Source organism: Bombus vosnesenskii, unplaced genomic scaffold (assembly GCF_011952255.1).
Source record: "Bombus vosnesenskii isolate JDL3184/JDL3185 unplaced genomic scaffold, Bvos_JDL3184-5_v1.1 scf7180000013265, whole genome shotgun sequence".
NCBI classification, from domain to species: Eukaryota; Metazoa; Arthropoda; class Insecta; order Hymenoptera; family Apidae; genus Bombus; species Bombus vosnesenskii.
Window position 1 is genome coordinate 4,262,407 of NW_022882925.1, and position 23,615 is coordinate 4,286,021.

General features: G+C 32.4%; 5 protein-coding genes across 22 annotated transcripts in view; 3 read left to right on the forward strand and 2 right to left on the reverse strand.

The window, feature by feature from the left end:
• Positions 1 to 231: 231 nt before the first annotated feature.
• Positions 232 to 6,520, forward strand: LOC117243258 (charged multivesicular body protein 4b). Of its 2 annotated transcripts, none has more exons than XM_033510590.1 (5): positions 232 to 595; positions 1,103 to 1,280; positions 1,357 to 1,607; positions 1,687 to 1,744; positions 6,217 to 6,520. In XM_033510590.1, the coding sequence occupies exons 1-4, from the start codon at positions 415 to 417 to the stop codon at positions 1,740 to 1,742; spliced, it is 666 nt and encodes a 221-aa protein (XP_033366481.1). In that variant the 5' UTR covers positions 232 to 414; the 3' UTR covers positions 1,743 to 1,744; positions 6,217 to 6,520. The 2 variants fall into 2 exon arrangements, with proteins under 2 accessions (XP_033366481.1, XP_033366480.1); XM_033510589.1 differs by lacking the exon at positions 6,217 to 6,520 and adding an exon at positions 3,433 to 3,750.
• LOC117243250 (pyruvate dehydrogenase phosphatase regulatory subunit, mitochondrial-like) lies at positions 2,673 to 6,542 on the reverse strand. 2 transcript variants are annotated; one of them, XM_033510568.1, is made up of 12 exons: positions 6,203 to 6,542; positions 5,766 to 5,997; positions 5,432 to 5,695; positions 5,188 to 5,350; positions 4,832 to 5,113; positions 4,475 to 4,777; positions 4,237 to 4,307; positions 3,978 to 4,183; positions 3,765 to 3,906; positions 3,404 to 3,673; positions 3,095 to 3,267; positions 2,673 to 3,022 (listed from the first exon to the last, which is right to left on the reverse strand). In XM_033510568.1, the coding sequence occupies exons 1-12, from the start codon at positions 6,499 to 6,501 to the stop codon at positions 2,779 to 2,781; spliced, it is 2,649 nt and encodes an 882-aa protein (XP_033366459.1). In that variant the 5' UTR covers positions 6,502 to 6,542; the 3' UTR covers positions 2,673 to 2,778. The 2 variants fall into 2 exon arrangements, with proteins under 2 accessions (XP_033366459.1, XP_033366458.1); XM_033510567.1 differs by having other exon boundaries at positions 4,237 to 4,376.
• Positions 6,543 to 6,669: 127 nt separating this feature from the next.
• LOC117243260 lies at positions 6,670 to 9,359 on the forward strand. 2 transcript variants are annotated; one of them, XM_033510593.1, is made up of 8 exons: positions 6,670 to 7,203; positions 7,273 to 7,305; positions 7,383 to 7,427; positions 7,789 to 7,854; positions 7,932 to 8,069; positions 8,137 to 8,208; positions 8,282 to 8,351; positions 8,427 to 9,359. In XM_033510593.1, exons 1-8 carry the CDS (start codon positions 7,111 to 7,113, stop codon positions 8,480 to 8,482), a joined length of 573 nt encoding a protein of 190 aa, XP_033366484.1. In that variant the 5' UTR covers positions 6,670 to 7,110; the 3' UTR covers positions 8,483 to 9,359. The 2 variants fall into 2 exon arrangements, with proteins under 2 accessions (XP_033366484.1, XP_033366483.1); XM_033510592.1 differs by having other exon boundaries at positions 8,282 to 9,359.
• On the reverse strand, positions 9,162 to 10,589 carry LOC117243265. 2 transcript variants are annotated; one of them, XM_033510601.1, is made up of 3 exons: positions 10,397 to 10,589; positions 9,780 to 10,076; positions 9,162 to 9,701 (listed from the first exon to the last, which is right to left on the reverse strand). In XM_033510601.1, exons 1-2 carry the CDS (start codon positions 10,536 to 10,538, stop codon positions 9,787 to 9,789), a joined length of 432 nt encoding a protein of 143 aa, XP_033366492.1. In that variant the 5' UTR covers positions 10,539 to 10,589; the 3' UTR covers positions 9,162 to 9,701; positions 9,780 to 9,786. The 2 variants fall into 2 exon arrangements, with proteins under 2 accessions (XP_033366492.1, XP_033366493.1); XM_033510602.1 differs by having other exon boundaries at positions 9,329 to 9,701; positions 9,780 to 10,070; positions 10,397 to 10,583.
• A 606-nt stretch (positions 10,590 to 11,195) lies between these two features.
• The window catches only part of LOC117243247 (liprin-alpha-1), a 42,052-nt gene continuing 29,632 nt past the window's right edge, over positions 11,196 to 23,615 (forward strand). For 7 of the 14 annotated variants that reach the window (XM_033510551.1, XM_033510555.1, XM_033510557.1 and 4 more), the window contains exons 1-2: positions 11,201 to 12,752; positions 13,930 to 14,225. In XM_033510551.1, coding sequence (XP_033366442.1) covers positions 13,977 to 14,225 — 249 coding nt within the window. In that variant the 5' untranslated portion in view covers positions 11,201 to 12,752; positions 13,930 to 13,976. Of the gene's footprint in view, positions 12,753 to 13,820; positions 14,226 to 23,615 lie in introns of those variants that run through there. The other 7 variants (XM_033510558.1, XM_033510559.1, XM_033510562.1 and 4 more) reach the window with 5 other exon arrangements.

Consider the following 23,615-nt stretch of genomic DNA (forward strand, 5'->3'; position numbering starts at 1 on the left):
CCAAGAATTTGATGTATAATTTTTTAAAATGATATTTAAAATTTCAACTCAAATTAAATCTTCATCGTCTCGATATTTGAATATATACTTGAATAATACTTGAATAATATATATATAATATATGTAACAATATTTACTCAGTTCTTTTATATTTATTATTATAAGTGTAAAAAGTAAATTCTAGAAATAAAATATTGGGATATTCCTGAGTTTTGATAAATTGAACGAAATCAAATTTCATAGTAACTAGATGAGCGATGAGTCATGACGTATGTATATCAATGCCTAAAGAAAATATGGCGATGGTATTTGGTTAGTGTCCTGTTCTGTTGATTTTACAGAAGGTGTTTGGTGTGTTTATCGTGCTCAAGATTGTAATTATAATTTAAATTCGGAGTAGAACTTATTAAGACAATGAGTTTCTTTAGTAAAGTATTCGGTGGTAAAAAGGAACCGGTGTCTATGTCGACAGCCGAGGCGATACAAAAATTGCGCGAGACGGAGGATATGTTGATAAAAAAGCAGGATTTCCTCGAAAGTAAAATAGAGCTTGAAATTCAAACTGCTAAGAAGAATGGAACGAAAAACAAACGAGGTATTTACGAATGATATTCTTTATTTGGTAACCACTTGCAAACAGCTTTCAATGATTAAGGTCGTTTGTCATTGTGACGTTTCTCTGCTGTGTGTTGACTGTGCGTTAACTTATATTGTAACTATTAATCAGTGCTTTAAAAATGCTACTTTACCTATAAGTTTGTTAAACTAAGAATATAGCTTTTTAAGTAATAAGCGACGTTAACACTGTACAAGACATCCACATAATATGAGTTACTAATAATTAGACTGTGAATGTTTATGCATTTATGAGAAATTGTGAGATGTAAAAGTGTACAGAATGCAAGTAATGTACAAAAATATATAAAGTATATATTAAAAATGTAGTATTCATTATAATATTTACTATAAGAAACAAATTTATGTTTGTGTATTTCGTTAATTACATCTGTAAAAATGTTTATAAATTAGTATCAACATCCACATTCATGTACTAGCTATTAACTCTAGGATGAATATGTTAACAAGGAAACATAATTTACAGCTGCAATCCAAGCCCTTAAAAGAAAGAAACGTTATGAAAAACAGTTACAACAAATTGATGGTACACTTACCACGATTGAAAGTCAAAGGGAAGCACTAGAATGTGCAAATACCAATACTGCTGTACTTACTACAATGAAAAATGCAGCAGATGCATTAAAATCTGTCCATCAACATATGTAAGAAATTCAGTTTTGTGATATCATTAGTTAGATGATTCACGCAGATTATTTAAATGTTATTTTCTTTGTTTAGGGATGTTGATCAAGTACATGATATGATGGATGACATAGCTGAACAGCAAGATGTAGCAAGAGAGATTTCTGATGCAATTTCCAATCCTGTAGCATTTGGAAATGATGTAGATGATGAAGAACTAGAAAAAGAATTGGAAGAGCTTGAACAAGAACAACTTGATAAAGAATTGCTTGGTATTGAATCTACTGATGAACTACCAAGTGTTCCAGCTACTGCTATTCCAATTGCCCCAACTAGGACTCGCACAAGTAATAATTTTAATATTTTTTTGCTTTATTATTAGAAAATAATTTATTTTTAAACTAAAAATATTGTTAATATTTATAGAAGCCAAACCAGAAGAGGATGAAGATTTGAAAGAGTTAGAAGCATGGGCATCATAAAGGTGGTATCAATATATTTGTAAAAATGAATTTTTGTAAGAAACTGATAGCTAAAATGAAGTATGTATTATTGAAAGAGATAACAGTGTACATGAATGCGTTTTTCAGATTCAATATCATATAACTATTCTAATGTTAATACTGTGGTATTTTTATACACTGTTAAAATGATTAACATAATGATGAAGTTCATAGTAGTCATTTTCCTTATTACAGTATAAAGATTTTTTTTATCAATATACAAAGAAGAATCATAAGTAATAGCAAGTATCTTAAATACTTGCATTTGTGCTAGCCAATATACTCTACTGTTACAGTAAAAAATAAATTATATTGGACAAGAATATGATATACATACATAGCTATAAATGCTGGTAAATTATATACATATAATTTTTACTAACAGTGAGAAATACCTATGAGAACATTTATTGTATAAACTTTTTGTTCAAAAGATTAAATTGTAAGATATTACAATTGCTTCATAAAATTTTGTTGTTATTTTCATGTATATATGTATAACATATTTTGAAAAGTAGCGCAGTTCAAATTGTTAAATGGCCTTTTAAACTTTGTATAATTGTATCTGCTATAAATAAATTCATTTAAATGTATATTAATTTAGTACAACTATAAATACAGCAGATACAGTGTTGTATACATATTTTTACACTACAAATCATAGTAATTTTTGCACTATTATTAATATTTTATTAATTAATAATTATTGAATTATAAATATCCAAATTGCATCGAATTAATATGCTAATAGTATATATAAAATATTTATATTTTCACAAAATATGAATATATATAGGACAATTTAAAAAAATGGCTTAAATAATGATAGATATTTAATTAAAATGCAATATACATTACATAGTTTAAATGTTTTCACAATCATGAATATGCTTAAACTCCTAGGGAAAATAGTCTTTAAAAAATCAAGATTTATTTCATAATTTACAATTATAATGACTAAAGTCTCAATCACATAATAGGAGGAAATAAAATATTATCACTGAAGAACGTCGCTTTAATATGATACAATAGGCGTAGGAATATATTTTTTGTTCAATTTACTACTCAGCGCCGGTATGGGTAGTGGACGAATGTGTGGTTTAATAGAAAATCTAGTACCAGCGATATCAATTTCGTAACGAGCTTTAAGATCCATTATAAAGTCTGTTGTAACAGTATTTGCATTAATTTGTATATGTCCTGATTTTGGATAACTGATAAAACCAAGACATATATGTTTCTCTGTAGCGAAACCGTATCTATAAAGTTATTATTATTAATAATTTGATATAGTAAAATATATTTTATCTTTAATCGTATGAAGTATTTACCCGGCTGATGTAACAGTTCCTACAAATTCATTATTTCGATAAATAGGCTCACCACCCCATGGCCATACATCCTTATTAATATCTAATTCATTAACAATAAATAATACTAATCGTTTTGATACGCCTTGTTCTTTTTGACGTTGCAAAGCAAATTTGCCAATAAAATATTCTTTCTGTTGCAACAAATTATCATAATTAATCAACATGTTTAAACTGTTGTGCCTCTGTATGATAGAAGTCCTCAGAAATTCAGATTTAACATTAATAGTCATGGAACAAAAAAAATTCTATTACCATATACCTACTTACATCTAATCTTACATTGTATCCACTTCCAGCTTCATATGGCGTAACAAATGGTGTCAATTCTTCGGCCCAAAATGGAATAAATCTTTCTATTCTCATGAAACGTTGTGTGAGTACACCTACATCTCGTACTCCATAATCTTTACCTACTTCCATTAATCTGGAGTATACGTGAAGTGCGTATTCTGATGGTATATATAAGCAATAACCAGATTCACCAGTATGTGTAAATGACATTACCATTACATCAGAAGCATAGGCTACATTTACATTCTATTAAGAATATAAAATTAATATATATGAACGTTATAAATCTATCTATCGCCGCTGAAATATTTACCAGAAATCGATATAAGCTGATTACCTTATATGTAAAAGGAGAGAGATTAATGTCAGAATTGGAAAGTTCTGAAAGTAGTCCTGTTGCTTTAGGTCCTACTAAATTAATAACAGTATATTTTGACGTTACATCATTAAGACCCACCGAATGATCAGCTGGTAAATGTCTGCGCAATAAACAGATAACGTTTATACAATTACAGTAAACATTATTTTTAATTTCTATTACTTTTGTTACCTAGACATCCATTGGTAGATGCGTGTTTGTTGTGACGTAGGTGAAACCATAAAATAACTATTTTCAGCTTGTCTTACTAAGATACAATCATTTTCATACCCTCCTCTTTCATTTTGCATTCCTGTATGCACTATACTACCAATTGGTATATTTACATCATTAGAACATAATTGCTGAAGATAGTTGACAACTTCCCAACGACTAGACTGCAAATATGTAAATGATTATATGCAAAATATTTTATATTTTAAATACTTACTTTAATTTCGATTTTCGAAAATGAACTCATATCTATTATTCCCACTCCTTCTTTGCATGCTAGAAATTCCTCTGTCATGAAATCAAAAAACTTTGGTTTATAAAAACTGCCTGGTGGCATAACTGGTTTTTTTTGCCCTTCTATTAATAAAAATTACTTACTTTTTACTTGTTGTTAATGTGATTGTGTCATTAAATATAACAAGATGTAAATAAGAATGAAGTAATTAATTGCTTACTTTTATAAGTTGAATCAAAGTAAAGTGGACGTTCATAAGCCATTTTGACTCCAAAAATTGCACCTCTTTCTTCAAGTACAGAATACAGAGGTGAACAACGTAGGTTTCGAGCATATTTATACTCACACTGATGAGGATACAAAATTGCATAATTTCTCCCAACAATTTCCTTTGTTCTTTGTTGTAAATATCTTTTACTGCTATGTAAATCTAGAAATCTTTGTACATTAAAAGGAAGTATTTCTTGTGTAGATTCACCATTTATTAGGCATTCAGCAACTTCTTTGCCTATTCCTCCTGCCCCTAAAGAAATATGACTTTAATAATATCAAAGATTTAACATCTGTTATTCTTTACCTTGTAATGAACTTCCATTCATGCCAACAGCAACAAAATAATTCTTTACTTCTGGACTTTCTCCTAGTATCCATTTACCATCTGGTGTAAAGTTATCTGGACAATTATATACATTTGGTTGTATACCTTTTAAGAGTGGTAATCTGTGTACTACTTTATCCCATAAAGGTTTCCAGTATGAAGTATTAACTGTAAGATGGTTTTTCCAATCTTTTATTGGAACAACACCATTCTCGAATGCAGGCTTTGATTCTGGTTCAAACCATCCAATTAATAAACCTCCTGCAAATTTATCCATTCAGTTATTTATTCCATGGCTTATTAAACCTCATGTAATGCGCTAATATGTTAAAGACTTTGCCACTCCCTCATATATGAGTATGAATCGAAATCACGTATGCATGGTAAAGCCGTGTTTGTATTAAGTGGAAACGGAGGAATAATTGCATAAAAATGTTCTGCAGGATATGCTGGAATTCTAACTGGTGGATTACATTTTAATCCTAATTCTCGTGCCCACTATAATTTGAAAACTTGTATAAGAAAAATTTGTATAAGAAATAACATGAAAATTATTTCACATCCCTAAAGTGATATTACCATTCCTGCACAATTAACAAAATATTCACAAGAAACTATTCCACGGTCAGTTTTTACACTTTTTATAGCTCGATTTTCAGTGTGAACTTCTTGTATATAACAATTTTCAATGTATTTTGCTCCTCCAATCATTGCCAATTTAGCTAGAACATCACAAATTGCGCTACAATTAGCTACTGCATCTTCAGGAACCCAAAGTGCACCTTCAAGGTCTTCAGTATGCAAATATGGATATAATCGTTTTAATTGATCTTTTCCTAAAATCTAATGCATTTATAGCTTATTAAAAGTTTCTTTCATATTTCAATTTCAAAATCTGGCTGAGAAATCTTACTTCACAATTTAAACCTGTGGGTATATTATAAGCCATTCTTCTCTTCAAAGCTATCATTCTGTCTTTGGTTTGAGCTAAGTATATACTGCCACATTGCTTTAAACCTATGTCATATCCCATTTCTTGTAATTGTTGATACAACTTAATGCTGTAGGATATTAGATTCCTATGTGATATTGGTTTGAAAAGACCAAGTGTGCCGGAACCAAAATAGGATGTTCCGCTTCCAATCCTATGACATAACATTTTTTAATTATTGTACATTATAAATATTGATAACTTTAATAGTTTCTTAAATCAATAGCCTTTATAATTTTAGTGATACAAATATGTAATGTAAACAAAAAAGTTTATAGTGTTATTTTAAAAATTAAAAATTTGTTATTCACTGTTCTAGCATTCATTAATTGTTTCATTTGATGTAAATGTACATATACCTGTTTTGTTCCAGAACAAGTACATCATTCCACCCATTATTGACAAGATGATAAGCAACAGAATTAGCCACTGTTCCTGCACCCGCAATGACAATTTGCGATTGCGAGGGTAACGTTGTATGGGGTTGAAATTGAAAATTTTGGTCAAATTTCCTACGACTTTTATTTCTGTCTCTTTGATTAAGTTTAAATATTCCATTTTTGAAGGTTATATCAATTGAATAATTTTTGCAACCTTTTGAGACTACTTTCTGTAATAATGTAACATAAATACATTTTGAACTCGCGTGTTGCAGCATTAAATTACGTGGAAGGTAATAACTGCGTCACTTGTTCACATAACATGCAAAAAACAGAATTCCAAAATGTCTCCACTGCTAGAACGTTGGTTCTATTATTAAAGTTAGGAATATTGGGTCATAATGGTGTTCTTTCAAAAATATAAATTATCCTTTCAAAGGAAAATAAGTGGCGCTGTACATTCGTATAATAGCTTGATATGTTAAGATTTTCACTTATTAAAATTATAATATTTTGGTAGATAAAATTATTTTTCATACAGATCATTTTTTAGTTATTTTAACGTGAAATAATTACACAAGATTGATTTACTTATAATTTTTTGATTTAAAATGTTATTGTATTATTTAAGTTTTTAATAAATTTCCCGCCTAAATGTACTTGATCGATAAATCGAAATGTTTCAATCTCGACTACTCTCGATAGATATATTGATATTTTCGAACCTCTTCGATACAGTTCGATAAAATTCAAAATGGGAGCGACGTTAGATCTTCGGTTTTTATCAACATGAATTCCTCCATAAATTTAAGCGTTTCTAATTGTTATTCGTGTGCTTTTGATAACTATTTTTGTTAGGAACAGCTATTAATACAAAATTGCTCATAATGTGGTTCATATTATTCGCAGTTTTTACCTTTAAACTAATGTGTATTTTTATCTTTGTTATCTATTGCGTTGTCACTTTTCTTCTGGTTATGGTAAGAACTTTTTTATTTGCTCTGATTGACAGTATTTTATGCTAACTAATAATGTTATTTGTAACAAAGTATAATGCTCAAACTGAGGAACTGAGAAGATGTGTAAGTTTATTAATGCAATTTTCTCTTACATCTTCTTCAAAATATTCTATTGTTGTAACATAAATTGTGTCTTTTAGATCGTACCCCAAGATACAAACTTGGATGTGAAATTTCCGACTGGAGTTAGTTAAAGGAAGCTTTTCTTAATGAAAAGTTAATACTAGACTGCGGATGTTTATGCAATTTCATATCTTTATGTATGTAACTAAAACAGTGGAACCTGAATAGAAATTTCTTCTATTCATTATAAATATTATATTGAGCGCATTGCCTTGAATTACATACCCATACGTATGTATATTTTCTATATTATGTGCATTCCGAACATATTGACTTTTTCGAATTTTCTATAAACGCATAAACATCCATACATATTATCTACTATCATACTACATTATATCGTATTTCTTCATCATATTTTTAAATTTTTCATAACTCGTAACTTCAACTTCTAAAAATGCTGACGATTGCTTATTTTATTAGAGTCGCGAGAGCGTAGATGATAAATTGGAAGTGTTAACGGAAAAGCTTACAGAAAAAGAACGCGTGGTGAGAAAATAATTCGTCATTTTGCTTTAATTCAATTTTTTATGAAAGAAATATTATTAGTTTTGTAATACTCATAGTTACAGAAATCGCAATGTGAAATAAAAAATGCAGAAAAGGCGTTAACTGATCTGGAAAATAAAACATCGTCCTGCCGAGATCGATATCGCTCGTTGATGATCGAATTAAAAAAGGACATTCGAGAAACTGAGGATGAGGTTCGAGTAACATATAATTGAAAAGAATGACGATTTAGTTTTATATAATTATAATTACATTTGATAGGTGAGAACGCTGCAAAATCAAATATCGAATTTATCGATTCGACGAGAAGCTCTTAGGAGCGAGGCATTAAAGGTAGTGTTTCTATCTTGTTAAAATTAGTAACATATAAAAATAATAAAAGTCATAATTTTTAATGCAATTGTAGCAACAAGAAGATTATCAGAAAATGCTGAGTGGGTTTTCTAAGGAATTGGAAAGTAAAAAAACATTATTCTGTATGTTATTGCGAAATATTCTATTTTGTTTAAAAATAGATTTTCATTATTTTAATTGGCGCTTTCAATCTATAGCTTCTGGTATCGAGAAATCAAGACACCATCGTGTGAGTTGTTTCAGTTTACCATGAAAAATTTCATCGACTTTTCTGTATATATAATAATTATTTTTAATCAAAGAACAAAAATTAGAGTGAGTAATTAAAGAGTGCCACTAAATGTTGCTTTGTCGAAAATCGTCGTAGTATCGAATGATTAAGAAAAGAGCTTTTTTTTTCAATCGGATCATAATTTTTATTTAATAATCACAATATATACATTCGAGTAAATGATCAGTATGGAAGTTCCTTTGCGTTCAATCGCATGGTACAAATTAACATTGAGAAATTAAAATTTAATTCGAGTGACAAATGGATTTCGATTACGCGTATGAATTATACTTTTCGGATTGAGACAAAAAATGCAAAATAGATTACATCTATTTTATCAATTAACGTATTGATTGCCGATGATTGTAGATATTTTCGATGAAGTAGATAATTTTTAAAGATAATCAGGACACTGTACTAAAGTTTAAACATTAAATAATATAGAACGTATTATATGATAAGAAAGTAAAGCAAGAATCAAGAATCATAAAAGTAATTTTTACAAGCAGTACGATATATCGAAGTCAGAAGAATACTTAATTCTTAAAACAGACCTCTTTACTTCATTTTGTTTAGAGATAGAAAAAATATTTTATATACTCAATTTATTGAAATGAGAATAAAAATAAGGAGGTCACATGGCTTTTTTAAAGTATTCCTTTCTATCTCAAAATTGTTCCATTTTAAGTGCCTTATTCTTCATAACCATGGAATTACATGTTCATACAAACTCTCCAAAACGAATAGTGTTGAGAGATGTTTTAAGGCATTTGTTTCTTTCCCGATGCATTGTGATAATTTTTCAGTAACTGAATTTTCTTTATGAGAGTACAGTTCCTTGAGAAATGTGTAGTGAACAGAGAAGGAAGTATTTTTCGATTTGAATGAACGCTATAAAATATTCGTTGAGCTTGTTAAGTGCACATGAAAGGAACTTTCCTGCTACTCTGTTCGTTTCTTAAATTCTTTCTACCTTGTTCTCTTATTCCAGACATTTCATTATTATATCCCAGAGAATAGACAGATATTTTTAATATCAAACGAAATCACCAGCCGGCATACTTCTTGAGAATTGGGCAAGAAGTTTGAGATCTTTGGACACATCTTTTTGCTTGTCATCTATTGATCGTAAAAGAATATATCCAAATTGAACAATTTGCCAGCACAAATTCGCCAGTGTAAAAATTTTTCCATTCTTATCCTGCAAATTATTACGGTAGTTTATATGACATTACTGAAAAAAACAACCAAAGATATGGTTTTAGAAAATGAAGATTACCGTCTGTTTATAATTCTGTATGAGATGATGGAAATTTTTTCAGGACTGCATGATAGAGATTGTAAAAGGCGTAGAAACTGATACTTAAGATGACGACGAGTGCCGAGCCGAATATCCAAGATAAAAAGTAGCCATCTATAATATCCGAGGTCTCCTTTCTCTTTCTTGCGCTGATCTCACCCAGGGTGGTACCCCGCCGCTCTTCCATCAATCTCTTCATGTTCGCCAATTTCGCTCGTAATTCGTCTACTGATTCAGCGATGTCCTCGATCGAATCACATTCCGGTAAATCTAAAACTTGGACGAATAAAGTATAAATCGGGAAATATGGACGTCCAAACGCAATAATCAAATAATTTACTCCAAAACACTGTCACAGAAATTTTTCGTTTTGAAGGTATTTTAAAAGGAAATTATTCATTATCAATGATTAAAAAGATATTAATTTTATTTATGGTAATTCACAAAACAATAGAATGGAGAAAATGGAAACATTTAAGGTAAAATGTCTTTTTTCTTTTGAGAGAAAAGTGTAGAGATTTTTGGAACATTTTGTTAGATGATTTAAATTGTACCTTTTTTGAAGGATATTTTTAATCGAAGCTACGGCTACTTACCCGTAGTTCCTGGCGTGCAAGTGTGCGTTACTGTTTTCATGATACTCGCCTCTATCTTTCTTGACTGTATAACTTGGTCCAAAATACGACTCAGAGGTCGGTATTGATCATCCAGCATCCCACGCTGTAGCACAGTCTCCATCTTTCGGAAAGTTAAGCCCTCTAGATTTTTTCCCTCTCTTTTGACTTGATCAAAATTATCGCGTTCAGTAACGATAAATCTTCTCTTCGAACTTTGAAAATAAACATTCCTATCGATTAAAGATTCGAGTTTTGGGAGTTAATTAGTTCAAGTGTTAAAGAAGAATGAAGCTTTCTTTGAATATTTATTGCGTTACATAAAATGCTTTAACTTAATATTTACAATTTCTCAAAATAATTCATATTCTTTATTGTTTTAAATATTAATTAAGATATATATATTAGTTTTGAAATAAATGAAATGTGATTGATTTAATACATTGTCGACCGTGCGGATTGGGCTCGACTATGTACAATATGTACATACGTATATAGATTTATATATACATATATATTTTTCTATTATCATTCTAAAATTTAAGTAGCTTACACAATATGTCTGAAAGTAAAAATATATTATATAATTTAACATTTGTCTGAAGTATGATGACATTCAAAATAGAGAATTTAACAACACAAAATTGACAAATATATCCTTTGAATTCTGTGGTGCGCCATTACTTTTTATAGGCACTGTATATTATATTTATACTAAGAGAGAGAATTAGAGTTGACAATGAATATGATTACAGACATAAGAAGAAATTTAATTACAGGTTTATACAAATTACAGATATCATTTGAAAATCGCTTAATTTAAAAGGTCATTTGGATGTCCCGCGTTTCTCATGTGGCGGTATTCCGTAACTGTGGTGCCACAAGCAATCTGCAATTTCATCGCAGTTTGTAAACGCGGCGGAGGAAAGTCGTACGACATTCGGGCGGAGTCGGGCGCACTTTCGAGGACGAAGGCTGACGTCACGGCGCAAAATGGCTGCTGGTATCGGAAATGGAGTAGCGTAGAGGCTGGGCGGTAGGAACGAACTGTAGGTGTGTCAGTACTCGGCTTCTCCGCGATAATGCCATCGAAATGCCGATTGTTGCACGCTGACTCGTGCCTCGCGCACTACTCTTACGTACGATCGGGATCGTTCCGCGAGTCTCGGATGGTGATAATAAATGGTGAAATAGTCGGCGAGTCAAATTAAGCGGTGCAACCCGAACTTCACGATATATGTACATATATCTCTTTATCCCGTAAAACGAAATTTCTTCTGTTCTTAATCTATCAGTGATCTATATACATAAATATATACATTTGAATATAATAATAATAGGCTGAAATTGTGTCTGAATGAGATCGAAGTGGAAAGTAAACCTTGGTCTGTCCAGTGATCGTTCTCGTGCTCTTCACGGATATTTTGCGGGTGTCAGACTGATTTGCCCGGCTCCAGGAGAGAGTCGAGCGTGCATCGTGGGTGTCAGCTATTTGTCGACTCTGTTCTATCGAAAACTAGTTCACGTATCGTGGAAATGAGTGAAATGGAAAAGAAAGACGCGTGCACGTAGAACATATAAAGGATAAGTATGCTCAACGTACGGTTCCACAGTGGGATCTAATTTACGATCTGTCAAAACCGAATCAACTCAACCAACACGTCGTACACGTATTTATATCGTATTTATGGTGAAACTAAATCGAGCGTCTGCACCGAATCATCCTTCCTATCACGATACGAGCCGATCGATTTTTCTCAAGGGAAAAATATTCTACTCGCCTACGACTTTTATCTCGATTGTGTGTGTATATTTTCGCACATCGATTGATCCCCTTCCGTAAACAATATTCAGTTGATAACAATGTATCATCCGACGGTGGAAACGGGACACGAGTTTGAATGACGGTGAACAGGCTCGTGGCTAGAGTGATGTTGAACTTGGGACTGAATAAATTATTCGAGCGATGATTTCGCCGGTAGCTTTTAGTTAAAGAAACAAACAAACAAACAAACAAACAAAATAGTGGAGAGACACGGATTTCTATCGAGTGAGACAGAAGAATAGGAAGAAAGAAAAACATCAGATCGCTTGAAAATTCTTAGTGGTTAAACGGTACGCCATTGAAGAAGAAATATAATACACATAAGAAATATTCCCGACGCGTGGATGTCGTTAGAATCGACGAAACGTTGTAACACACAGAAAGAAAGAAGTAGATAGGAGTTTGACCTGATAAGACGAGGAAAATCAAAGAGAAAGAAAGAGAAAGCGCCGTCAAGCGAAGAAAATCGCGTTGGGAAAATGACTAACTAAAAAGCTCGAAACGAACTAAAAGGTACACATGTACATATAGATATAGATATACAGTGGCTCATGGGCATATTCGAATACTTCTGGATACTTTTTATGAATATATTATATGTATTATACTTCTGCATTTTGAGATTTTATTAACACTGTTACAAGATTCGACTATCGTGGTTTTATTGATAAAGTTTGAAACGAATTTGAAAATGTACTATATATACATAGAAGTTACAAGACACGTACTGCAAGTACATGTTTCACACAGATCATGGATATGTTTAAACAGTTACTGCGTCTATCTTTAACATTATATATACTTAAGATAGCTAATCATGCTATGTACTAAGTTTCCATTAAGTATCTGTGGTAACTTCTATGTACATTTTCAGATTGGTTCCAACTTTGATCAATATAACCTTTTGCGGACTACCGCCGCATATACGAGTAAACTATCAATTTGGCCGAGGAACTCATATATGTGCTTGGCGAAAACAACTGATAGAGCTGAAAGACTCATATATGTGTCATTTTATTTATCCTGTGGAGAATCTGTGCATGTACATACGTCTAAAATTTGACATCTTGGAGTGCTATGAATGAAAATCGCGTCTATGCAGAAATGTGCGCTGGCAATCTTAAATGACTATCGCGGCAGCAGCTCGGCCCTATGGCACGGTTGACTTCGAACCGTCCCGTCCGCAAAGGGATAGTCACGATTAGACGGCAGATGTTTATGCATTTATAGAAAATTTAAAGATGTAAAAGTGTATAGAATGAATGTAACATGAAAAAATATATAAAATATGAAAAGTAAAGAGCAAGTTATAATATTTAGTATGTGAAACACATCTCTATGCAGGTTTTATTTTTTTTGTCATTTTGATAAAAATATGATTTTGCATAAACATCTGTAGTTTAATCATGGCAGTCTTTTATTACAATGCTAACTAAATTTCAACCTGTTTTATATAACACATACAATATATACTTAAAAGTTTTCTATATAATAGCTGTTCAAATACTTCCGTGAACCACTGTATATATGTATACATATATAAGTGCTTATATATATACATATATCTATATGTGTACATAGATATCGGAAGCGGAAGGCGGCTTTCGTTGCCATTGGCGCGCACGCGAGTGTCCATATTATATCCGGCGCGCGTGTTTCGTCTGTTTCTCATTTGCGTGTATATTTGAAGTGGAGTTTCAGTGCCGGAGGGTGAGAGAGAGTAGTAGGATACGCAAAATGTGGAATATGATGTGCGACGTGATGCCGACTATCGCGGAGGACAGCATTAGCCAGAGAAGTTCGCAATATTCCGGTGAGGATGCGAACTTCGAGCAACTAATGGTCTCGATGCTCGATGAGAGGGACAAGCTGGTGGAGTCGTTGCGCGAAAACCAGGAACGGTTGCAGGAAACGGAAGCGCGTTTGCAGGAGGTCGAGAAGGAACGGGACTCATTGAATCGTCAACTGAACGCCAATATCCCTCAGGTATGTTGTGACGTTCGTTTATATAGTTTTCTTATCTATAAAGGAGAAGGTCATATCGAAGATCATATAGAATCTCAAGTTGTTTTTAACCCCTAATTTGTGCCTAATTCAGACGTGGAAAATTTGAATGAAAAAGTATACTTTTCAAAGTTTTAATTTTATGATGTACTTACAGTTTGATATTTTTCATTCCTTTATTCTTATTGGTTGTATTGTACACGATAAAATAAATTGTTTTCTGGTTAATAAATTAACAAGATTTAATAAAAAAAATGATTATAGAAGTTACAAATATAATACTTATTCTCAGAATCAGAGTATTCGTTGCAAGGTCTATAATTTACGCTTTTGACACTGGATTTGTTTTCATTTGGACTACTATACTAGAATTAGAACCTAATTCTATATTATCTTCCTATATATGTATATATGTATGTATTTAAATGATTCCATAATAATCAACAAAATAAGGTTACAAATATCTATTTGTATTTATAAATAATTAAAAAAACTTGTATAATAAAATTCTTCTTATAACAATATTCATGTGCTTTTTAGCTACTTTAAACAAATGGACTACTCATAGTATTGATGTCCAGAATAGAAAATCTCTAAATCTAACAAAAATATCTGGAAGCACTTTAGAAGAATAAACACGTCTGAAATTCGTCACTTGCTTGTATCTCTCATTTGTTTACGTCTATTCTCTATAATTTGACTACATAATGTTACACAATGCTTGGCAGTTGTATTATTACTTTTATTATATGCTTCCCATATACCAGCAGAATTTTATATTGACACCATTCTTCTCTAATGTAAACGTCCATAATTTTCTACATTTTAATTATCTTCGACAGAAACTAAGCGATTGGAAAATGATTAGTCGTAGTTGGTGCGTTTGATCTACGAATTGTTACATACGAATGACGACTTATTTATTCCGTAGCATATACAGGGTGCGCCAGAATAAACGATCAACGCGTGCCAATGTGTTCTGTGAGTGGAATAAGAAAAATTATACTCGCTATATTGATACGAGAAATACTCCATTGTATATGACCGTAAAAGAAGGTATCGAAGATCTAATAAATGTGAAAGATTCGTTTCCTCTATGCTTTTGTTAACGTATAGAGACTATTTCTCTCAATTTCTTAGAGTTTGAATCGACGATGACAATCTGTTGGTCTTATACTTATCTTTGAGAATATCCTATATTTAGCTATTATTACTTTATTGTCAGAGGTGTTTCTTAGATAGATTTATTTTTTATTAGCTAGATAGATATCTGTTTGTGCGAGATTTAAAAAAATGAAACAGGTTTCCTCGATCAATGTTTCAGTGAAAAATTCAATATAACTGAATATTTCATTTGAGACGTATTCTCAGTTTCTTCTCAATCCCGAGAAAGATAACAATTTTTGCTATTTGCAATGATGTACGTTGACGTTATCGCTTTTATCCTGTATCACGTAGTTGTTCAAATTTCTTCGTTCTAACTGAACGTGTACACAAACTTTTATTGCCTATTTCTATTTCTTCTCGTCCTATTGCTCAACCTAAATAAAGAAGGATTTAATGATGCTATAAAAGAAGACAAATAGTAATTATACGTAGTTGAATATGTTAATAACAGGTTCACATATAATTCTATATTTCAATTATATTATCGAACAAAAATTACGACTCGAATCGTAATATATTAATGAAACTATTTACTTTTAGCGAATAACGTTGAAGAAGAGGTGACCGCGATGTTAGAACGGGTTATTCGATTTAAGCCGATTCGACGGAGCTGGATCAGCACGCGTTAACCTGCTCGATTAACGGGAAAGCACAGATCAATATTTGCCTGAAGATAAAGCTGTCAAACGGTTCCCTTTTATCGTGAAAGTTGGTTAGAAAAATTATCCGCTCGACTAACTAGTATTCAACTCACTCATTATATATATTTCTTTCATTAAAGTAATTGTAAATTTTCTTCTGACAGAATTACTAATATATTATGTGTGTCACATAGAACATTTTGAAATTTCGTTAACTCTGTAATGAGACACAAGTGATTATATCATGATTATACTGTTGAAAAATAAGTAAAATTTTGAATATTTATTGCAAGCATATGTTTAGTAACAAAAACTAGTATACACAGCATGAATAGTCGTCTTATAAATTATAATGAGTATTACAAATTCTCACTGTATATTGAGGCTTATTACGATACTGGATATGAATAAGATTATTTAAATATTTTTATGACCTCTACGAAATATATACTTGCATTAAATACATTGTACCTTCTGTACATTTCAAACCTCACCAATATATTCATTGTTTGTACAACGTGCATAATATATTCATCAAAAGTTTGTATAGCTATTCAAATACTTTATAAGCCAATATATGTATATTTACTATCGCGGAGTACATACGAGAGAGTACCACTGGCTTTTTTAATTGCACGATATGTGGCCGACTATGGATCTTTAATTGCCGATGCGTTTACGTAATGATTACGGTAGAAACGTTTCAACCGACACGTTATCTTCGTAGTGTTCCACTTTTCAAGAGAGAGAGAGAGAGAGGGTGAGAGAGAGAGAGAGAGAGAGAGGAGACAAGGGAATACAATGTTATACCGGCCACGGCTCGACCAAACAATGCTTTGTTTTATTATTGCCACCATGAGAGTACGAGTTTGTGTAGGAATGTTTAAATTGTCCGTCAGATGACAAATCTTGAACCTTTGACAAGAGCTGAGGAAATTCTGACCGAGTTGAATTTCATTGTTCGGAATATAATTAAGAGTTCACTTTAGTTTTGATGTATCACTCTTCTGTAGGATATTTGTTATGAATAACGACAATTCTTTGTTATCGTTTTATGAAAGTGTTCAGAGAATAAATCATGTATCAGATGTATCAGATATCAAAGAAATATTATATATTTAGTATAGTGTAACATTGTGTTATGGTTAGTTTATTATTTTATCTATTATATTAGTCTATTCGATTATGTCACGATACCGTGAATCGTGCAAATTGTTCATTCTTTGTATCTCATATCATCGGTTCTCCTTCCCACAGGAGAATGACTCCCAGTTATCACACGTAATTGCACGTAATATTCTTCGTTATCCGTGAAGCCTCTAGGCTATATATGCTTGTATATCGTCTGGAAGAAATAACGTTAAATTAAGTTAAATTAAGTCGATTGCAGTAGAATTAAATCGTTAATGTGCTATAATTTTATTTACGTAAAGTAATACGAAGTAGTTATCATTTAATAATCCTATATTACATATTCAAACTTTACCATTTAGATATTAAAAGAGAAAGACATAAATTAAAGAGAAATAGAAAAATCTTTGAAAGAAGATTTTGTAAAACATGAAATAATCTAGAAAGGAAATTGTGTATTGAAAAATGTTCTTGACATTAGAAAAAAATGCATCGGTGGACGTCTGAAAGCAAAAAAATAGGCAATTATGTGTAAAAAGAGGAAAAATGAGATAGTCGTTTAAGTAAAAGGCCAACGCGCGGGAATTTCACGCTTCTTGGAAACCTATTAAGGACGCAACGCTATGTTACGTATTTACTGATTGCAATACTTATTTCCTTGACCGGTGTACGTATTACAGAAACTATCTATTCAATTCTGCACAGCTGGGAAGGCCGGAGGAGATAGAAGTTAGAATAATTAATATTCTTATTGTTAGAATACAACTCTAAGAATAAGAAACCAACTCTTCTATAAGTTATATTGTAATAGTAATGTAATTTTGTTATTTATCAATGAACCAGATCGTTTAATTGCAAGGATAAAAGAGAATATAATAGTTTTGTAGTCGTAATTTATTTTTGTCTCTTCTCTACGCAATTTTCTCTCTCATGATACGCTGCTTTTTGTAGGTATAATGAAGAGATTGCCGATGAGTATTTGCATTGTAAAATTCATCAAGAAGGATGATTTTTGTGTGGTCTGAAGCGAAACGTGATGCGCACAGTCTGGAGGAGCAATATTATCTACTTTGTGGTCCAATTCCTAGCTATATATGCACATAACGGTAAACCGCCGGAAATGCACATAGATCTCGATGCAAACTCGTAGGTGGTGTATATATGTGCTCGTAACGCGGCGTCTTATTCACCTATTTCTCCCGTGAAATCTCTCCTATATCCGTGGAATGAATTTACGGATAAAAATATTGCCATGCTGGCTTTTCTCTAAACGGACAGTAAAGAAACTGAAAATACGTGAAATAACTCGTTATAGTATACAGTGTAATAGCTATCTTGCTTTAAAAAACACTTTTTACTATAACATATTTACCAAAACTATAATTTTATGTATGTGGGATAGACGAAGAGATTGTTTCCCAAGGCACAGGTCTCAGAAAAAAAATTTCCTGGCAATTATTTATTAAGCTTTCGCTGCGGCTGAAACGTGACAGCTTTCTGCAGAGTTTGGCAAGTTCCAATGAAAATTTATAAGCTGTACTGGCTTCGATAGCGTCTTATCTTGCCAGGAGCAGCTTCGAAAATACACAACGGCTTTATCGTTCAATTTAACCTTTGCTCGTTGCATGACATTTGCATTTCATAATGTATTCTGTTATTTATAAATTATAAATGTGAACGAGGAGAACGGTACCATTTAGATGCCTGCGACAGAAAACGCAGACGATGTATAAAAATTCCTTATCACCGATAATTTCTCTGTTATATCTCGATAAATGCTCATTGAGGCGATGGCATTGCATTCAGAACTCCACATATGTAACGCCTGTATTGTATATGTAACTCCTGATATTGTCATACATTAATCTGTGATTTATTAAGTTACTGCATGTTCTCCCACGAGATAATACGGAAATTTTGTTGGTCTTAAGTCAACAACGATGTCGTATGATATTGTTCAGCTATCGGTTTTTCGGAATTATCTCCTGAAGTGTTATTCATATAACTTCGCATAAAGACTGACTCACAATTGGGTACTGACATGTCTTCACATCGTGGAGTACCCAAATATCGAAAAATTGTATTTTAGATAAACTTTATCTTGATTTACATTTGATTCTTCGATTGAATTTTAGGTTCCAGGAAACCTAAGCAATTTTAAATGGAAACTTCAGTAAATTAAGACACTTTTCAGGGTTCTCTGTTATTGTTCGAGGGCAATCAACAGTTTTTAGGAAGAATGAGTATTTGGTCGCGAAGTGCGCGCTTTTCTAATCCTTTTTATCTTTCTCTTTCCTTACTGTGACTTGAAAGTCATTGTAAGGTACGAAGACCTTAAGAGAGAAGGCAGTGTACGTAAGGGAAAGAAACACAATGTGGAGCATCGATATATTCGTGGAATAAGGGAGAGAAACCGACGACCATATCGATCCAACCGTCGCCCGATTGGCTTTTATGTACGCGCCGGCATGTTATACGGGGTGTCTCTAGTAAACACCAGAATTGGAAATGATATAATTTCACACTGATAAATAGGGGACAATAGTAACAATTTATTCTTCAGTAAATTCAATATGATTCTTAGGTTCCTTCTTGCAAAATGCAATTTTGTTGCACATTTATTAATGAAATACCATTACACTTCTGGTCCACAACTTGCTGTCAGACTTATTATATTGGATTGTTACAAGTATCAAATGATCGCATCGTTTATTTGTTAGTATTTTTATGAATATAAATGAAGATTACAGTAGAAGAAACGTATACACATTATGTTTTCTTTCGCGACCTTCACATTTTAAGCTTCTTCTTCTTATTTATATAGTCTGATATAATTAATGTTATAAATTAAATGCTCTAATTGTCTACGATATGAAGATAACGAGAGAATTGAAGGACTCACTAATTTTCCACGAGAGAAAAATTTAATTTTGGAACGAAGTAAAACAGGGAAAATGTCGCAGTAACGTTTCCGGGCAGGAAAAGGAGAGTGCAGGGATCCTCGACGAATTTATGGTGATCGTATTATATATATTTGCATGCGGCACTTCGGCGTTGTCAAGCCCTCTGAAAATCCCTTCGCATTTTTTCACTGCAGGATTTCGTTTCCTGCGCGACCTAATGGCACGTATTCCCGAGACAAAGGGTAAAAATGAAACGAGAACGGATAATAAATGGCAGCTGGAGAGAGAAACGAACCGGCGACCCAGTTTCGTTATAGTTTCATTAACTATTCTCATTTACAAGTAAATTCGTGAGAGAGGAAGAGAAAAAAGAGAGACGCTAGAGGGAGGGGAGGCGGCTGGAAAGAAGTGACTTCGATTATGAACGATATTAAACTAGCATTTGCGGCCGTGTACTAAAGACTAATAGGGTTACTGATGATCATAATGAAATCTCCTAACTAACCGGTCATAGTTCAGTGAAGCCTCTCAGGGCTTGTAATTAATTGCGATTAGCAATGAAACAGCGAAACGGCGCCGATAAATTAACAGTGCCGCTGGTGCAAAATTGGTGGCCATGGGTTAATTTCAATCATTGCGATTTACCGACACGATGCCTGATACACTGACCTAGAATAATAAGATCAAACATGATCATTGATACGATTGAAAACTGGTGTGATACATTTAATATTAAAATTTTGCTATCTTGCCGCTATCTGAGTTAGACTGTTAGATCTATCGATTCGTTTTTATTTTAGTCTCCGCAGATTTCTCTGTTAGTATCACGTATTAGATACTTTTCTCATGTTAGATATGTTCTTTCTCTGAAAATTCGTCATGTTTCTATTCTTATTGCATCCTAATAGGTTAAAGTGTAATGTATTTTTATCAGCCTGGTCTCTCAACGTCTGCTATCCTACTGTATCTATTTTAGTATTTAATTTCTTTTTTAGATGAACTTCTATAAATAAGGATAAAGGACGAAGGAAAATACATGGAAAAATATGAGGAAGAAAATCGGCTAGGAGATTGATAGGCAGATGAATTATTTGGTTCAGGAGGAAATCTGAAATATAATTTGAAGGTGGGTCGAAGCTTCATTTAATTTTTGGACAGGGCGTACGTAAAAGCACAGAACTCTCTTCTTTTGAAGGGAAATCGTTCCTCGTGCGTGCTGCAGCTGCGGCCGCTGACTCGTCTCGTCATTAATTTCGTGTTACTGCCTCGGCATGCTTGTATCGAGTGCACGTTCGAATGGATTATCGATTCTTTCATCGTGCACAGCAAATGGCATCGAAACATACATACCTACAAGCACAGTAGCAAACAAAGTCTCAAAATATCCTGAAAACGTACATTTTTAATGAAATTTTCTTTCAACAATTTCGTTAGTTGGTAAATTGATATTACTTTCTATCATTACAATTATCTTCTATACTGGTTACTCATATTCATAATTAAAAATTGTATTTTAGGTAGACCATACTGTGTTTCAATAATATTTAATTCACGAATTTATGCAACAATATGCAAGCGAAGAAAAATGAAAACAATTATTCATCAAGGAATAACATAATATTTTTGTTAATACTGGAATTACCATGTGAGTCAACGCTATTTGTAAGTGCTTGACAGTATCTGAGCGCCCGTCACTTCAATTCAGATCACACTACACGGACGGTTTTAATACCAATTTCAGTTAATTCAGGCTCTTAATGTGAATCAGAGCGATTGAATTAAATTGAACTTTTAATATTACGTCCCCTCCTCTTCCTCGAGTAGTGAGGTAATATTGTTGTCTTTTTTCTGTGCAAACAACTAACTTCAAAGGAAGATTCTTTTATAAAACGCATGTACTTTGGTATAAGTGAAATTACCATTTAATTATCATTATGAGATAAAAAGCAACGATGAGATGTAAATTCTACATGGTTTCTCTCATTGTACAATATTTCCAAGAAGCAATCGGTTCTTTGTATCGATTAAATCGCTTAAATGGGGACGATCAGAGTAATGATTTAAAACCTGTATCAGCCATCGATTTTCCCTTCTTCTTTTTCATCCAGGGATCGAAAGGTGTTGAGTGTCAGGTTGTTAAGTGGTAGCTAACAACTCGAATTCTTCGGCTTCGTTGCTTCCAGTTGATTAGCAAGAGAAAATCGAACGCCTCCACCTGCATCGTCGCGAAACATCTGTTTGCTAATTGATTCGTATGTATTTCAGACCTCCCTGAACTATCTTCCAACCTAAATTTCTTCACAGAAATAAGAATATTATTTTCCTTTTTAATCTCTTAAAAGCTTGTTACGGGCGGTGGGTGTAGAATCATGATGTATGTGTAGCATATATCTTAATAGAAAGCAGAATTGTCAGGAATAATTGACTTTTTATATTTTGTAATTTCTCAGTAATTGAAAATCCCAATAATTAATAATTTCCCTCTTCATTTGGTCTAAACCTTAAAGTTCATTAAAAAATTCAAATTTTCATTAATTTTCTTCATACCTGTGAAAATTAGCTTGAGAAAATAAGAATTTGCATGTTCAATTTTCTAAGAAGTATATTACTATGCTAAATCCTTCTCGTATTATTCCATAATTGACATCTATAATAAGTAATAAGTCCTTCCTTATGTTCTTCTTCTTCCACCTTAAAAAATTAAATTTCATTTTTAGTCTCCGCTTTGAAAGATCAATTTTTAACAAAAAGTGGTTTCAGATTATTATTTTAGAAACAACTTCTCGTACAGTGTATATATTTTGTTAGGAAACACATCGTGTATTTATCGACGATGTATCGCGTTCCACGCATATGGAGATTGGGTGTGGATCTCTGATGTAATGTGTGCTGGATTACAGGCTGTCTCAGAGCAATTGGAGTACGAAGGGCAGTCACTCGAGCGGCTCGTATTACGTGATTTCTGTTTTTGTCCTTCCGCGATTTTTTTACCGACTCTTTCCCCTAAGTTTTTAAACTGGACATCCGAAGGTCTTCTTTATTATGGTAAAATCTGTTTCTTACATCGTTAGGTTTGATCCATGGGGATCAGTTAATCACGATGACCGATCAAACTGTGAAAATCTTTCTATATTTGATTTTGAAAGGCAAACATGATTTTACTTGTACTTGTCCTATCAAACATAAGAAAATCAATAGTCTTGCAATTGAAATATTTGGGATGGATGTATAGAAAATAATTTAAAAAATAAATAAAAAAAATGAAAATTGAGGATGTGGAAATGAAAAAAGTATCTAATATTTATACATAGATAGATTGCAGATATTTATCCATTTATGGGAAATTTGAATGTGCAAAAATGTGCAGAATGCACATGAGTACATATCCAGAATATAGCATTATGGTATTTCAAGGATGAAACAAATCTCTATTTGGGATCTATTTCTTTAGTTGTATTCATAAATTACATTAATTACTGGTGTTTATGAATTGCTTAATTAATCGAGTCAAGCATGGCCAGAAAGGTACT

Bases quoted from the DNA above. Each gene is read 5' to 3' on its own strand.
- LOC117243265 (XM_033510601.1), bottom strand. From the start codon at position 10,538: ATGGAGACTGTGCTACAGCGTGGGATGCTGGATGATCAATACCGACCT. The intron at 10,077-10,396 runs GTAAGTAGCCGT...TATTCGTCCAAG, and splicing joins TTGCACGCCAGGAACTACGG to TTTTAGATTTACCGGAATGT.
- LOC117243258 (XM_033510590.1), top strand. From the start codon at position 415: ATGAGTTTCTTTAGTAAAGTATTCGGTGGTAAAAAGGAACCGGTGTCT. The intron at 596-1,102 runs GTATTTACGAAT...CATAATTTACAG, and splicing joins TGGAACGAAAAACAAACGAG to CTGCAATCCAAGCCCTTAAA. The intron at 1,608-1,686 runs GTAATAATTTTA...TAATATTTATAG, and splicing joins CCCAACTAGGACTCGCACAA to AAGCCAAACCAGAAGAGGAT.
- LOC117243250 (XM_033510567.1), bottom strand. From the start codon at position 6,501: ATGCTGCAACACGCGAGTTCAAAATGTATTTATGTTACATTATTACAG. The intron at 5,351-5,431 runs GTAATATCACTT...TTCAAATTATAG, and splicing joins TTGTTAATTGTGCAGGAATG to TGGGCACGAGAATTAGGATT. The intron at 3,907-3,977 runs GTAACAAAAGTA...TTTATTGCGCAG, and splicing joins ATCTACCAATGGATGTCTAG to ACATTTACCAGCTGATCATT.
- LOC117243260 (XM_033510592.1), top strand. From the start codon at position 7,111: ATGTGGTTCATATTATTCGCAGTTTTTACCTTTAAACTAATGTGTATT. The intron at 7,204-7,272 runs GTAAGAACTTTT...TTTGTAACAAAG, and splicing joins TCACTTTTCTTCTGGTTATG to TATAATGCTCAAACTGAGGA. The intron at 8,209-8,281 runs GTAGTGTTTCTA...ATGCAATTGTAG, and splicing joins TTAGGAGCGAGGCATTAAAG to CAACAAGAAGATTATCAGAA.